General features: G+C 36.0%; 1 protein-coding gene across 1 annotated transcript in view; it reads left to right on the top strand.

The window, feature by feature from the left end:
- The first annotated feature begins 384 nt into the window (after positions 1-384).
- sh3yl1 (SH3 and SYLF domain containing 1) overlaps positions 385-13356 on the top strand; it is a 30982-nt gene continuing 18010 nt past the window's right edge. The window contains exons 1-3 of the mRNA XM_065288339.2: positions 385-682; positions 11167-11277; positions 12863-12976. Coding sequence (XP_065144411.1) covers position 682; positions 11167-11277; positions 12863-12976 — 226 coding nt within the window. The 5' untranslated portion in view covers positions 385-681. The remainder of the gene's footprint in view (positions 683-11166; positions 11278-12862; positions 12977-13356) is intronic.

A 13356-nucleotide genomic window follows, 5' to 3' on the forward strand; every position in this document is an offset into this window, starting at 1 on the left:
AATGATGTAATAATGTATGTGTAAGTGCAAAGAGTTTGGGTAAAACCTAAATTTGTGGCAAATGTGGGATAAAACCATTAATACTAGTTCATATTATATTTACTATTTTATAATCCTATTAATTATCTTATTCACAGGTATGGCTTCCATTAAAAGTATTTTGAATAACGTGTCCACAAATATAAAATTCTTCTTTTACATTTCTTTAAAATAATCAAATATAAAAGTATATAGACATATTAATTATTAAATGATAGCTTTACAAAGCAGACCTGCCTGTTTGGTGCTATTCGCTCTGCACGTGACATGTGTGCGAGTGCGCGCCTAGGGGTCCTGCCAAACGTCATATTCTCCTGCTGTGTCCCGTTGTTGCCTGAATAAAATATGGGCACAATAAAGTTTAAAATGTGAATAGCTTTAAATAAGCGCGCACATTTGTACAGTGTCTTGCTCTGTTCACGGGACTACTTAAATTACTGAGACGTAAATGTTTAATATTTTGATTCGTTTTGTTGTTTTACCCCACGGGTCCTTTAAGTGTCGAGTGAACAGGTTTGGCAGGTGTATCGGAAGTGTTCACTTTTTACTTCACTTACCTGCGCTAGGTGAGAGTGCCTAAAAGTCGACTTGAAACTTCGAGAAGTCTCCGACTGTGGCAAAGAAAGAGCACTTCTGCCCAAAAGTAAGTAGATAAGTAGCCTTTCTCCTTTAAATCGTCATTCGGACGCGTAAACTAATCGATTCATTTTCCTGTAGTGGGCGGAAACATTTAAACGTGTGGTGGTGATGTTGTTGTTTTATATACGTATAGTTTAAGTCATTTATAAGTCCATTTTCTGATAATGTTGTTTTTTAAGATTAGCACAGCATGTATAGACAATTGGGTTTTATTTTAATTCCGTTAGCTCTCGTTACAGCACGAGACATGTCATCTGTCTTGTAAGTGTTTCTGTTTTGGCCTCGAAGATTTCTGAAACACTTATAATTAATGAAGGATATTTTCAATTAGGCGTTTTTATATGGTATACCTATTCGATTTTAGACCACTGTAATCTATAATAAACCAATATGTGATCTCCTTCAAACAAGCTTTGCAGGAAGTTCTGTTCAGACACTTTAAGTGCTTGGCAAGGGCGTTTGTTTTTGGTTTTGTACTCGCATTAAGGCGTGTGACAGTAGGTGATGTAAATACCACCTTTGTGATGACGTGCACTTTTTCTCTACCACACTACAGCCCACACGTGACAATATAGACTGCCTTCGGCTTTGCTTCACAAAAGCAATTAATTTAGCCTTCTGTGGTGGAGATATAACATCTCCGCCTCACCTTGAAGCAGAAACTGTTTTCAAAGCTTGTCATGATATGGAGGGTTCCTCTACATTCCTTTAGATTTATGTCTTGCATGAAAAACAAGACAGGGAATGATTGATAGCATTTGTGTCCATTATAACATATTTATAAATCTCAGGTAAAGTAATTTTTTGTGTGATTTAATGTTTTCTACATAAAATCATTCCATATAATGTAAAGGACATGCTGTGAAAATATACCCTTGCTATCTATAATACTGCATCCATGTTAAAGGGATCGTTCGGCCAAAAATTATATTAAACCCATGATTTATTCACCCCCAAGCTGTCCGAGTTGCATATGTCCATCGATTTTCAGACAAACACATTTTTGGATATTTTAGAAAATGTTTTAGATCTTTCAGTTGATTAAATGTAATGTTACGGGGTCCACCCATAGTCCACAACCTTCAAGTCCAAAAAAAGTGCGTCCATCCTTCACAAATTAAATCCAAACGGCTCCAGGATGATAAACAAAGGTCTTCTGAGGGTAATCCGCGCGGTGGTTTTGTAGAAATATCCATATTTAAAACTTTATTAACGAAATTAAATACCTTCCGGTAGCCCCGCCATCTTAGTCGCGTCCCCATTCAGGATGAGAGCTTACGCAGCCTACGGAGGCTACTTTGCTGCTGCTCTGTGCCCCCGCCCTCCGAATTTGTCATACGTCACTAAGAAAAGTGCGTACACTACGCTAATACTCTCTCCTGAATACAGAGGAGTCTAAGATGGCGGCGCTACCGGAAGGTATTTATTTTCGTTAATAAAGTTTTAAATATGGATATTTCTACAACAACACCGCACGGATTACCCTCAGAAGACCTTTGTTTATCATCCTGGAGCCGTTTGGATTTAATTTGTGAAGGATGGACGCACTTTTTTTGGACTTGAAGGTCGTGGACTATGTGTGGACCCCGTAACATTACATTTAATCAACTGAAAGATCTAAAACATTTTCTAAAATATCCGAAAATGTGTTTGTCTGAAAAACGATGGACATATGCAACTCGGACAGCTTTGGGGTGAGTAAATCATGGGTTTAATATCATTTTTGCCCGAACTATCCCTTTAAAGATTGTAAAATAAATGACCAAAATCAAACTCTGATGCTCCTAATCTGAGATTATAAAATTCAGAGTGGATTTCACGGAAACGGTCACATAAATATAAAAATCCATTTCAAAATCGGACTATTTGCATCTCTTGACCACTTGAATCTACTTATTATCCATTTATTTAAAAAATGAAGATGTTTTTGTGAATAAATTGTTGAATATGACGAAGTTGTTTATCTAAACTATTAAAATGTCGCCCACTGTAAATGTCAGCTCAAATTAATCCTGTGTCAAAATTTAATTTGGCTCTCATCACAGCAGATGTTTGTGCTATCCCACCGTATCAACACTGCATCAGTAATTTTTCATTATCTTCAACTACAAATTAAGATATAATTGCGCTGTCCCAAGTATTTGCATTTCCTATGCTTTATTTTGCTAATCTTAATCAGTTATTGACTAATTACAAGCTAATATATCCTGTAGATCTGCGTAAGCAGTAATTATTTGTACAGTAGTAATCACAAAAATTGTATTCTCATTGTTACGCTGGATATGACAGCTGCATTTATTAGTTTAACTCTTCTGTATGACAGCACAGGTTTTCAACCACTGTTACCGGGGGACAGAAATAAGCCCTACTTAGCTCTAAAAGTTTTCTTGTCAGATTTGGCGGTAGATTACTTAAAATTATACAAGTATAGAGGTTAATTGCAATCCTATAAACTGATTATGATTGACAATATGTCGTATAAGTATAGTAATATACTTTATAGTGAAACAGCATAGATGTTTCTGCATTTCTGATGTTAATCTGGAGTACCTATAGAGTAGTATTACATCCTTTATATCTCCTAAGATTCTTTAGTTTAATTTGATTTATAAAAGAAAGATCAGCTCTACCGAATCTTTCCGATAACGTACGAAAAATGAAGGAGGAGGAGTTACTACCGCGGGAGGAGCGAGTACGAGTCATGCAACACTATAGAACACTGTTTAACTTATGATTTACTACATGTTAGTGTCATTTATATAATATGCATGCGCCTATTTTCAAGATAAGACAGAAGTCTTACTTACCGCATGCACTACATAGATAAACTACATAGATTAAACCAAGTGTCAATGTGTTTGTTTTTAGGGATTTGTGGGATACGCTCAGCGTGTCAACATGTGTTTTTCAAGTTGTAAATTATGCAGTCTGTCACATGAGATCACTACACCTCTTGTTTGTGTTTTTGTTTTAACTAACACGCCTGATCTATTAAAGAGACATTGCTTAGTGTTTACTAACAGACTTTAAAACTACGTCATGACTGATGAGATCAGGTTGGACTTCATGCGATGACTCAGCCAGACATTCTTTTGTGAAGCAATTTGGCAAAATATCTGATGGGTGAGATGTCATTTGACATAAGTTGCTTACGTAGAGTTTTATTTACGTGATCTGCACTCAGAAGACGAGGTTATGCAGTGCATCAAGAGCCGTATGACAAATGCAAGGAGAATCTACGGCATGTGATACTTGCTACAATGTATATATGCGAATCAGAAATTATTATTACCAAACTACATAAAGTGGTTGGTTACGCCTGTTTCACACATATGTGTATGCATTGCGTATGCGTTGCGTAGAGCAATACGTATGCTTTTCAGATCCGTCATGCGCCATTGTGCTTTTACACATACTACATTTGCAGTTCGCTAGCGATCTGTGTGTTCATCCAACAAAGAACAAGTAATTTTGACTAGAGATGCTCCGATCAGCATTTTTGGGGCCGATCACCGATTACCGATCACCAAGATCATGATCTGCCGATCGCCGATCAGTGCCGATCACAGAATGGCAGTGGAATGGGAATCTTATATCTATAATTTAGCAGAGTTTACACCATTTGTAGAAATGAAACTATAAATTAGGTATATTATTGTTTTAATAGAGAATCAAATAAATGAGCACAACAAATATTTCTTCTTGCAAAGAGAAATGTAATATGCCTTTAAAAAGGTTTATGTCTGTTAAAAGTACTTAAAATAAAACAATTCACAACCTTTACTGTATGAATTAAATATACACGCATTCGTATGAAGTACAACAGTTCTTCACTGATGAGCAGAGAGTAATTTCATTGAGAGATGAATTTGGATACTGTAGCTTTAAGACGTGGGAGAGATCATTCTCTTCATGTGCACTGATGACAGGCTGCTGTGTATGCGTGCGGCGGGTGTCCACAAACAAGAGCAGCTGTGAGGAAAATGGAAGTTTAAACCTTCATAACTTTAAAACGAATGCAAGTAATAAACTTTCGTCATGAGGATGCAATTGTCCGCGATAGATATGTGTTGTATACGCTGTTTGATAGGGATGTGAAGACGCATCGCGCTAAGGACCGGCGCGCGTCCTCATAGAAAATACGCATATCTCTGTAAAGGCAGAGATAGAGAGATCCAAATCTGCACGTCACACATGAGCAATGGGTTACAAAATGCTCGCACTGTCTAAAATGGTCTCTAATTGCAGCTGCATCAGGAACGCCATGATGACAAAAGTAAACAAAAAGATCGGCTCTTGAGATCGGCAAATTTAGCGAGTGCCGATCGCGTCATTTAATGCCATTATCGGCCGATCACGATCGGCGGCCGATCGATCGGAGCGTCCCTAATTTTGACCAGATTAATGATTTTTTCAACTCCTAGTAAATGTTTTGCTTTTATTGCTTCATCCAGGAATTAACACTCTGGGGTCGGCTGCGGCGCGGGCGCCGCAAACTCTTTAATTTTCGATCACTCCCCAAAGAGACTTAGATAACTCTGCTGATTTTTGACATACAGATATGATTTATACATCATTTAAAACGTAAAATTGTCTAGTTTTTTTCTGTACACTCCCAATAAAAACAGCATGTTGTGCTTTTCGCAAAATTAAGAAAATAAACATGATGCGCGTTTTGTTCTCTCTCCCTCAGTGAAGTCCTTTCAGAAACACGTCAGAAAAATGAACTGTAACTTAACGAATATTTGTCATATAAACAAAAGATAAATGTCTACATAATGCTTGGAATGTCTGCTTTTGGAAGATGTAAGTGAAATCGAAAACAAATATTGTAATTCGTTGTTAACTGTATTAGAAGAGAGAGATGTACCGTCTTTCTTCTGTTGCTTCATTATCTATAATGAGCCACGCCCCGCTCCATTGAAGAAAAGAGCAGAGATCATCCATATTCATTAGTCAACCCCACAGTCAATGGACATTCCATTCCGTCTCTGCAGCCAGCCATTCACTGCTGTGTTGAGTTTTAATCCGAGTGCTGGAAACATGACATCTACTTGTTTACTCGTGACTGTAACTAAAGTTATCTCCAGACGCGTGTGTGACTCGATCGACGTCCAAACGCACACACAAACACACAATGCCTCATATTTGAAGCGCTTTGTGGTATCATTATAAAAGATGCGATTGCACACATCACATGTTTACTCGCGCCTAAATCTCCAGACAGACGCGAGTGTGTGTGCTTCGTCAGTGTGACGGGATCCATGTCCAACATATAAATCCTTATTTACTTGCGGATGTGTGTCAGTTTCTCCAGACGCGAGTGTTTTCTTTGTCTTCCGTCAAACAGCTGAGGCGACGGGAACGCACATACACAAACACGCGAGTCAGGAAACTCGACGCGCTTTTTGGTATTCTTATAAAATACGCGATTGCAAACAGTACAATCCTTATTTATTTGCGTCATATCTCCGCACAGCAAGTTTATTAAACACAGGATCACTCGCATGTGCACACATTCACTGCTTTCATGATCAACACGTGAGGTAATGGCGGTGGCTGTAAACAAACATTGATAAGTTTATCACGCGTGTCCCTGGTTGTGTTTCTACTATAATGATTACAAAAACACAAATAGGAGTCCAGACAACGATAGGCAGTTGTTCTTTTGAGCTTTTTACTGCACAAAAGTAAACCTCTCGCTGGCCAACCAAACACTAACCCTGTGTTGAAGTGTGTTCATTTTACGATGGCCAAACAGTATCTTTACCAGGATTAGGCTACCATGGATTTTAAAAGGTAACTTATACTTGTGAAATGAATAGAAAATATTTCAATAGAAATATATATATATATATATATATATATATATATATATATGTATGTGTGTGTGTATTTACATTATATTGAAAAGTAAACCTTATCATGGTTTTACTACAGAGGTAGTTACATTCCTGTTGAACATCCCCACAAGGCTCATTATTCAATTCTTTTGTCTCTCAGCTGTCAATCACTGATTATTCAGGAGCTTTCCCGCCTCCACGCATACGGCCTCTCTCAAGCAAAAGTGTCTTAGAAATTGTAAATCAATATCTTGCTTTATGTGATTGAGTAGGCCATATGATTTTCACATCATTTTGAAGAAAAAACTCTAGACTACTAGATCCAGTTTGGAAAGTCTTGGGAAACATGTTAAGAATGAGTTTTGTGGAGTTATATCAGTGACTTAAAAATTTTGCTTTTTCAAAAACCACGCATAAACATTTTTCTCTCAAAAATACAAACATGTACATACATGTTGATTATATGATATTGTAGCCCAGTTTGTGATGAACACAGTGTTATGAGACTTTTGCCATTAATATGTTTTTAAGCAACTGAAAAAAGCACAAATGTCAGTGCATGTCAAAACTTCCCCAGGGCCCTAAAAACCCCTTAGACCCCAGAGGGTTAAACAAATAGGATGACAGAAAAACTAGTAGTAAACTTTATTTATATGCATTTATGGTAAAATTACTGCATTTTTGTGTCGATCTCTTTTCATTTTGACCACTAAACATGCACTATCACTTTAATTCAGCGCGTGCAGTACTGCAAAAATCAACTTGATGCGGAAACGATCGCTGCACTGATGGACTGCATCACATTTGCAAGGTACAGGACCGACCAAATATGCACCCTGTGCAGGGTTAGCAAAATTTCAAAATCCCATATAATCTTTTTTACCCCAATTTTTGCCAGCCCGAAAATGAATGTAAGTAGCACAAATAAAAGTTAGTGTAGCGCGGTGTTTCTCAAACTTTTTCTGCCATTCCCCACTTTGGAAGTAGGGAAACATTCCGAGCCCCACCTGTCCCCAATCGTCCCACTTGTCACCCAGTTGCCCCAACAAAATGGTAATCAATTAGGCTTTAACAGTTGAAAATTATTTAATCACATCATATTAGCATTAAACATTTTCAATAGAGAAAATAAACAAGCAAAAATATATTATCACTTAAAATAAATAAGTAATAACTGTGTTTGAATTTTGTGTCTCACAAATGTCATCATACTTTCTTTTTGGCTGCTTTTTGGTTGATTAGGTCCACTGTTGGCTTGGTACCTGCTACCACCTATACCGCCTCTCCACATTAAAGTTTTTGTTTCGCTTCAATTAACATTCTGACGTTAATTCATTCTTGTAGGCTATGGTTCTGCGTGCCATTTTCTTCACAGTCTGATGTTGTTTTAAGTTAGAACTATCTTTAAATGTGTCATTTTGAGTGTACGGTCAATAAATAAAGGAATGAATAGAGATGGGCACAAAAATGACCAAATTTCTTCCAGTTTGTAATGTTCCTATTCCCACCAGTGGGGTTCCGCCCCACACTTTTAGAAACACTGGTGTAGCGTTAGGTGTATGGTTGCTTTGCAAGGGATAGTTTAAAATAGTAATTCTTTCATCATTTTCTCACCTCAAGTTATTTCAAACTTGTATACATTTCTTTGTTCTGCTAAGATAACGAGCAATTTTGTAACCAAACCATGAGAACCATAATATTTTTCCTACTATGAAAGTCAAGGGTGCTTCTATTTTTTGCTTGATTAAAAATATTTTTCTTTGTGTTCAGCAAAACAAAGAAATGTAATAGGTTTGGAACATACGTGCGCGAAATTTTTGTGTAAATTATCCCTTTAAGAGTGGAGTTCTTAGACCATTCCCATGTACTTTCACATGCCTTGGGTCTTATTTTTTCAAATAGAAATGCCGCCGGCTGTTCTCTCAACACTCTGTTATTAATGAAACAATGTTTACATGCACCTCAGAACAAATAAGGTTTGAAAGTGTTGTGCATGAGCAAAACCAGAACATGACCTCTGTCTTTCTTTTTTTGGAAATGATTTGAAGCAACAGTGAACAAGTTCTTTGTTAGTCATCTGCTTGTTCATGTGATGAACCTGGGGATATTAAATCTAAGAATACATGGTCTGATAGAAAAAATAAGTGTTGCTTACGGAGGCAAACTTGCTAAGAATAAACCATTAACATCGTGAATGCGTGTGAATGTTGTACAGGCACTCACGTTTTCTGACGTTTTATTATCCTACATACATTTTAAAAATGAAATACATAGTAAAAAATTAAAGTGTCGACTTGTTATCGAAATGTAGCTAAACAGGTGTGCAGTTATTACAAAAAATACTTGAGTGATTCATTTACATTGTAATTGTACCCAAGCACTATCCCTTTATCTTCTTAAGAATGCCAAGTTACAAACCCTTTGTGATTTGGTTACTTTCCGTCTACTTTTTCCTACTGTACATTGTTTCAGTGACTTTAATCATAGAAGTAGGGTAAAGTGCATAGACTTAGGGACTTTACAGCAGGATGTAATATCTTAATTGGTGGTTGCTTGTTATTAAGATTTGAAGCAAGTTTTTCCTTGGCATACAAGTGAATTGTCCTGTTGATGTGGCTGGTTTTGCAAGAATTCTTCAATTGGAACGACATTGTTGAAACTGACGTTTACAAGCACCTCCCAAAATAAACCACAGAAAGGGAGCTCATGACAAAAGTTATTCAATTCATCCCACAAAATTAAATTCATAGAGAGTTAGGTGTTAATTTATTTTGCAAAATAAGGGTGTGGTAGTTTTTAAAAATACTTTTTAGTATACCTTTTGTTTTGACTTTTGTTTGTATATATTTGAGCAATGTGCATTTTCTTTTTGTGTAGTCTGTCAATAGATCAAAATATGTGTGACTAATATTTTGTGCGTTAACTTACTCGATTGCTTTTATTAAAAATACTAATAAAAATAGCTCATAAATAGTATGTAGGTAAGGTTGGGCAGTTTGGCATTTTTCTTACAAACAAAACAGCAGAGGTGCATCAAAATGAGACTAGAAATGCAAATATTATGATGTAAATTTGAAGTAATTCAACCGGTATGAGTATTGTTTATTGAATTTATAATACTTGTACAGTACCATAATTTACTGTCAAACACCTATGACTTTGTGTGTGAAGGTTGGATGTACTTTAAAAAATGTAAGTGACAATAATTCTTTATTTTTTTTTAAACACAAAAAATACATGATTTTTTAAATTGAAGGACTTTTACTTTTTACAGGGTACCCTTCCTTGCTAGGACACACAGGGCAAAAATCTGGGTTAATTCAACCCACCAGCCTGGCTTGTCCCTTTTTGACCCAGTGATTATTATTGGGAACCCTTTCGATAATTAGTTTTACTTAAAAACAGTTGAAACCAAAAAACCTAGTTAGTTAAACCATTGTTTTGCCACAAAAAACATTGTTAAACCATAGTTTCAGAAGTAAAACCATGTTTTTCCAAAGGTAATCAATACAGCAAAAAATGTTTAACCCTTATGTGTTGTTGGGGCCATTTTTGTTATTTTTTAGTCTTAATTTGGCCACAATTTTCTCTGTGTTTCAACAAATGGAATGATTTTTGGTGACAAATCTTATATTTACATATATTTTAAGAAAATGCTTTGAAATTTTTCAAAAACATAACAATGAACCGTGGGCAAATTTACTACCCTTACGTGTTGTTAGCGGCCAAAAATGGCCACTAAATTAAACTGCTCTAAAAATGTATCAGATGAATTATTTTTCCAATTTTTTTTTGCATAAATCTGTTAATCAACCTCAGTACTGTTCAAAAGTACCAAATGTGTTCCAAATGCCATGATTTTAACTCTTTCATTGCTAAGTTTATAAGTGGTGTCACTACAGTAGTTTGGAAAATAAACACAATTTTTTTCTCAAGTCCGTGGCATCACTTATGAGCTTGGCAATTAAAGAGTTAACAGATTTATGCAAAAAATATTAATCTGATACATTTTTACAGCCGTTTAATTTAGTGGCCATTTTTGGCCGCTAACAACACGAAAGGGTAGTGAATTGGAACAAGGCACAAGGGTTAAACTGTTTATTTGCATCAGGGGAATTTCCTCTGGACTTTGCCTAAATTTATTAACCAAATTAAGGTGGAGTTAGTAGAAAATTAAGGTGAGGGGTGAATGAATGAGCACACTCCTCCCAAAAGTTTACAACTATGTCTTTTATGATAAGTGTATTATCTATAGTGACATGAACAAACTAACCTGTTTGTTTATGCTGACATTTGATGTGTTACTGACAAAGTTAACAAATTGTCACACTAAGATGGCAAGAGCCCTTCTAAATAAAGGAGTAAATAATTGTGGTGATAACTTTCTCGTGTTTCACCTTGCACGTAGCTTAAAATAGCCTACATTTTTTTATAATTAATTTTGAGGTTTGAAAGATTTAGCATGGTTATTGTCACAACAAAATGATTTAGCATAGTAGAATTTAAAGAATTCAGGAAGACGCAAGTCGTCAGCCTCATGACGTTTCAGGTTGTTACAATGTGATGTGGTATAGTAATACATACTTTTGAACTATATATCAAAACAAATATATTTAAAACGTATTTCCCTGATGTTTATTTTTAGTGAATAACCCAATACCTGCAAACCTCAAGTCTGAGGCCAAGAAGGCTGCTAAGATTCTCAGAGAGTTCACTGAAATATCCAGCAGGATGGGACCTGACAAACTTATCCCAGGTAACTTTTTGTTTCTGCTGTCCCAAACAAACATTAAGCAATGACAAGACATTCATCGAAGTTGAGTGTAGTGACAGTTGTGCCTTAACCTTTTCTTATCTTAAGAAAAATACTGGCAGTAGAGTCAGGAGCTGTCCATTGATAAATACACTCACCTAAAGGATTATTAGGAACACCTGTTCAATTTCTCATTGAACCAATTATCTAATCAACCAATCACATGGCAGTTGCTTTGATGCATTTAGGGGTGTGTTCCTGGTCAAAACAATCGCTTGAAGTTAGGGATGCTAAACAATTAATCGCGATTAATCGTTAGCAGAATAAAAGTTTTTGTTTACATCACATATGTGTGTAAACTGTGTATAATAAATATGTATATATATAAATATGAACACATTCATGTATAATTTTAACTCTTTCACCGCCAGCATTTAAAAAAAAAAGTTGCCAGCCAGCGCCAGCGTTTTTCATGATTTTCACCAAAGTTTAATGCCTTCCAGAAAATGTTCTTCTTTAAATATATAAACATACAATATACCAAATGAAAGAACAGACCCTCTGCTTTCAAACAAAAAAAACCGTTTCATCCTACCTTTAGTGGTTCTTTTGCAATCAGCTTTTGAATATGGGTAGGTTTTTGCAAAAACACCATATTTTGAGCAAAAAGCAGAAATAATTCCATTTTTATGACGGACTTTTCATAGAGATCATATTCAGAGCGATCTTTAAAACAGACACGGACATGCAGCCGCTTGCCATAGGGCAATACTTCCGGTTTTAAAAAGTTGCGGAAGGGCGCCACCTGGTGGATAATAGCGGTATTGCGGAAAGACGGAAAATCTCGTCATTGGCGGGGAAGCGTTTTCTCTTAATTGACTAGATATCTCGTCAATGGCGGGGAAAGAGTTAAGAAAAAAAAATGTATATATTAAGTATTTATATTTATAGATAATATAAATTATACATAAATATACAAATGTATGTACACATGTAAACATTTCTAAAACATATACATGCATGTGTGTACATTTATTTATACAAATTTATTATACACAGTTATATACACATATATGATGTAAACAAAAACTTTTATTCTGCTAACGATTAATCGCGATTAATTGTTTAGCATCCCTACTTGAAGTTCAAACTGAATCTCAGAATGGGAAAGAAAACTTTTTGGGACCTACTGTACTTCATGTCTTAATTGTATTGTCTAATACAGATCTTACCATAACTGTGCTGATAGCAGACATGTACAGTTACTACTCAAATTTGGCAAAACTGTAGACTGATATCATCTACTGTATGTACATAACTTGTAGTGTTTGACTTTCTATCAATTCATTGCCAAATATCTGTTCATGCACGTCTTCAACAAGTGACATGAATGCCCTCACACAGTGACATCATCATATCTGTGCAGCCAGTGCAAAAGCACAAAGCACCAGTAAACTCCGGCAACCTGTTTCATCTTGCATTTCCAGATTATATATCAACTCTTGTTGGATTTGAGAGCAGTTTTGTCTGTACAATTGTAATGTCTGTCTCATATGTTTACTTTTATCTTTTCCCCAACCTGAACCAGCCCATGTCATTGCCAAGGCTCAGGGTCTGGCCATCTTGTCTGTTTTTAAAGCGGGTTTCATGATCACCGCGAGGGGCGGCAGTGGAATAGTCATCTGTCGACTCGCTGACGGGAGTAAGTGGATTTTTCCTACTTTGTCTTTAATGTATTGACGTTTACTCTGGGTAGAATAGATTTGCTTGCTTAGGTCATAAGCATTTTTTGGTTTTGTGTAAATATGCATTTTATTTTTTCTTCCTGTCTAAGCCAAAACTATTAAAAGTAAATAGACCAATTAGAGCAATTAGGTAAGTTAAGAAATTATGTATGTGTGGCAGCTGCCTTAGCAACATTCAAAGCTGAACAAACAAAACACTCCTTATGGCCATGCAAAGCCGCCGAGTCTTATATTTCAGTGTTTTACCATGGTATTACATTATTTAAAGCATAAAAGTTCTGAGGCTTTTGGGGAACCAAAATTTGTCTAAATTAAAGCTGAAATACAGCTACAATAG

Source organism: Paramisgurnus dabryanus, chromosome 17, assembly GCF_030506205.2.
Source record: "Paramisgurnus dabryanus chromosome 17, PD_genome_1.1, whole genome shotgun sequence".
Lineage (NCBI taxonomy): Eukaryota > Metazoa > Chordata > Actinopteri > Cypriniformes > Cobitidae > Paramisgurnus > Paramisgurnus dabryanus.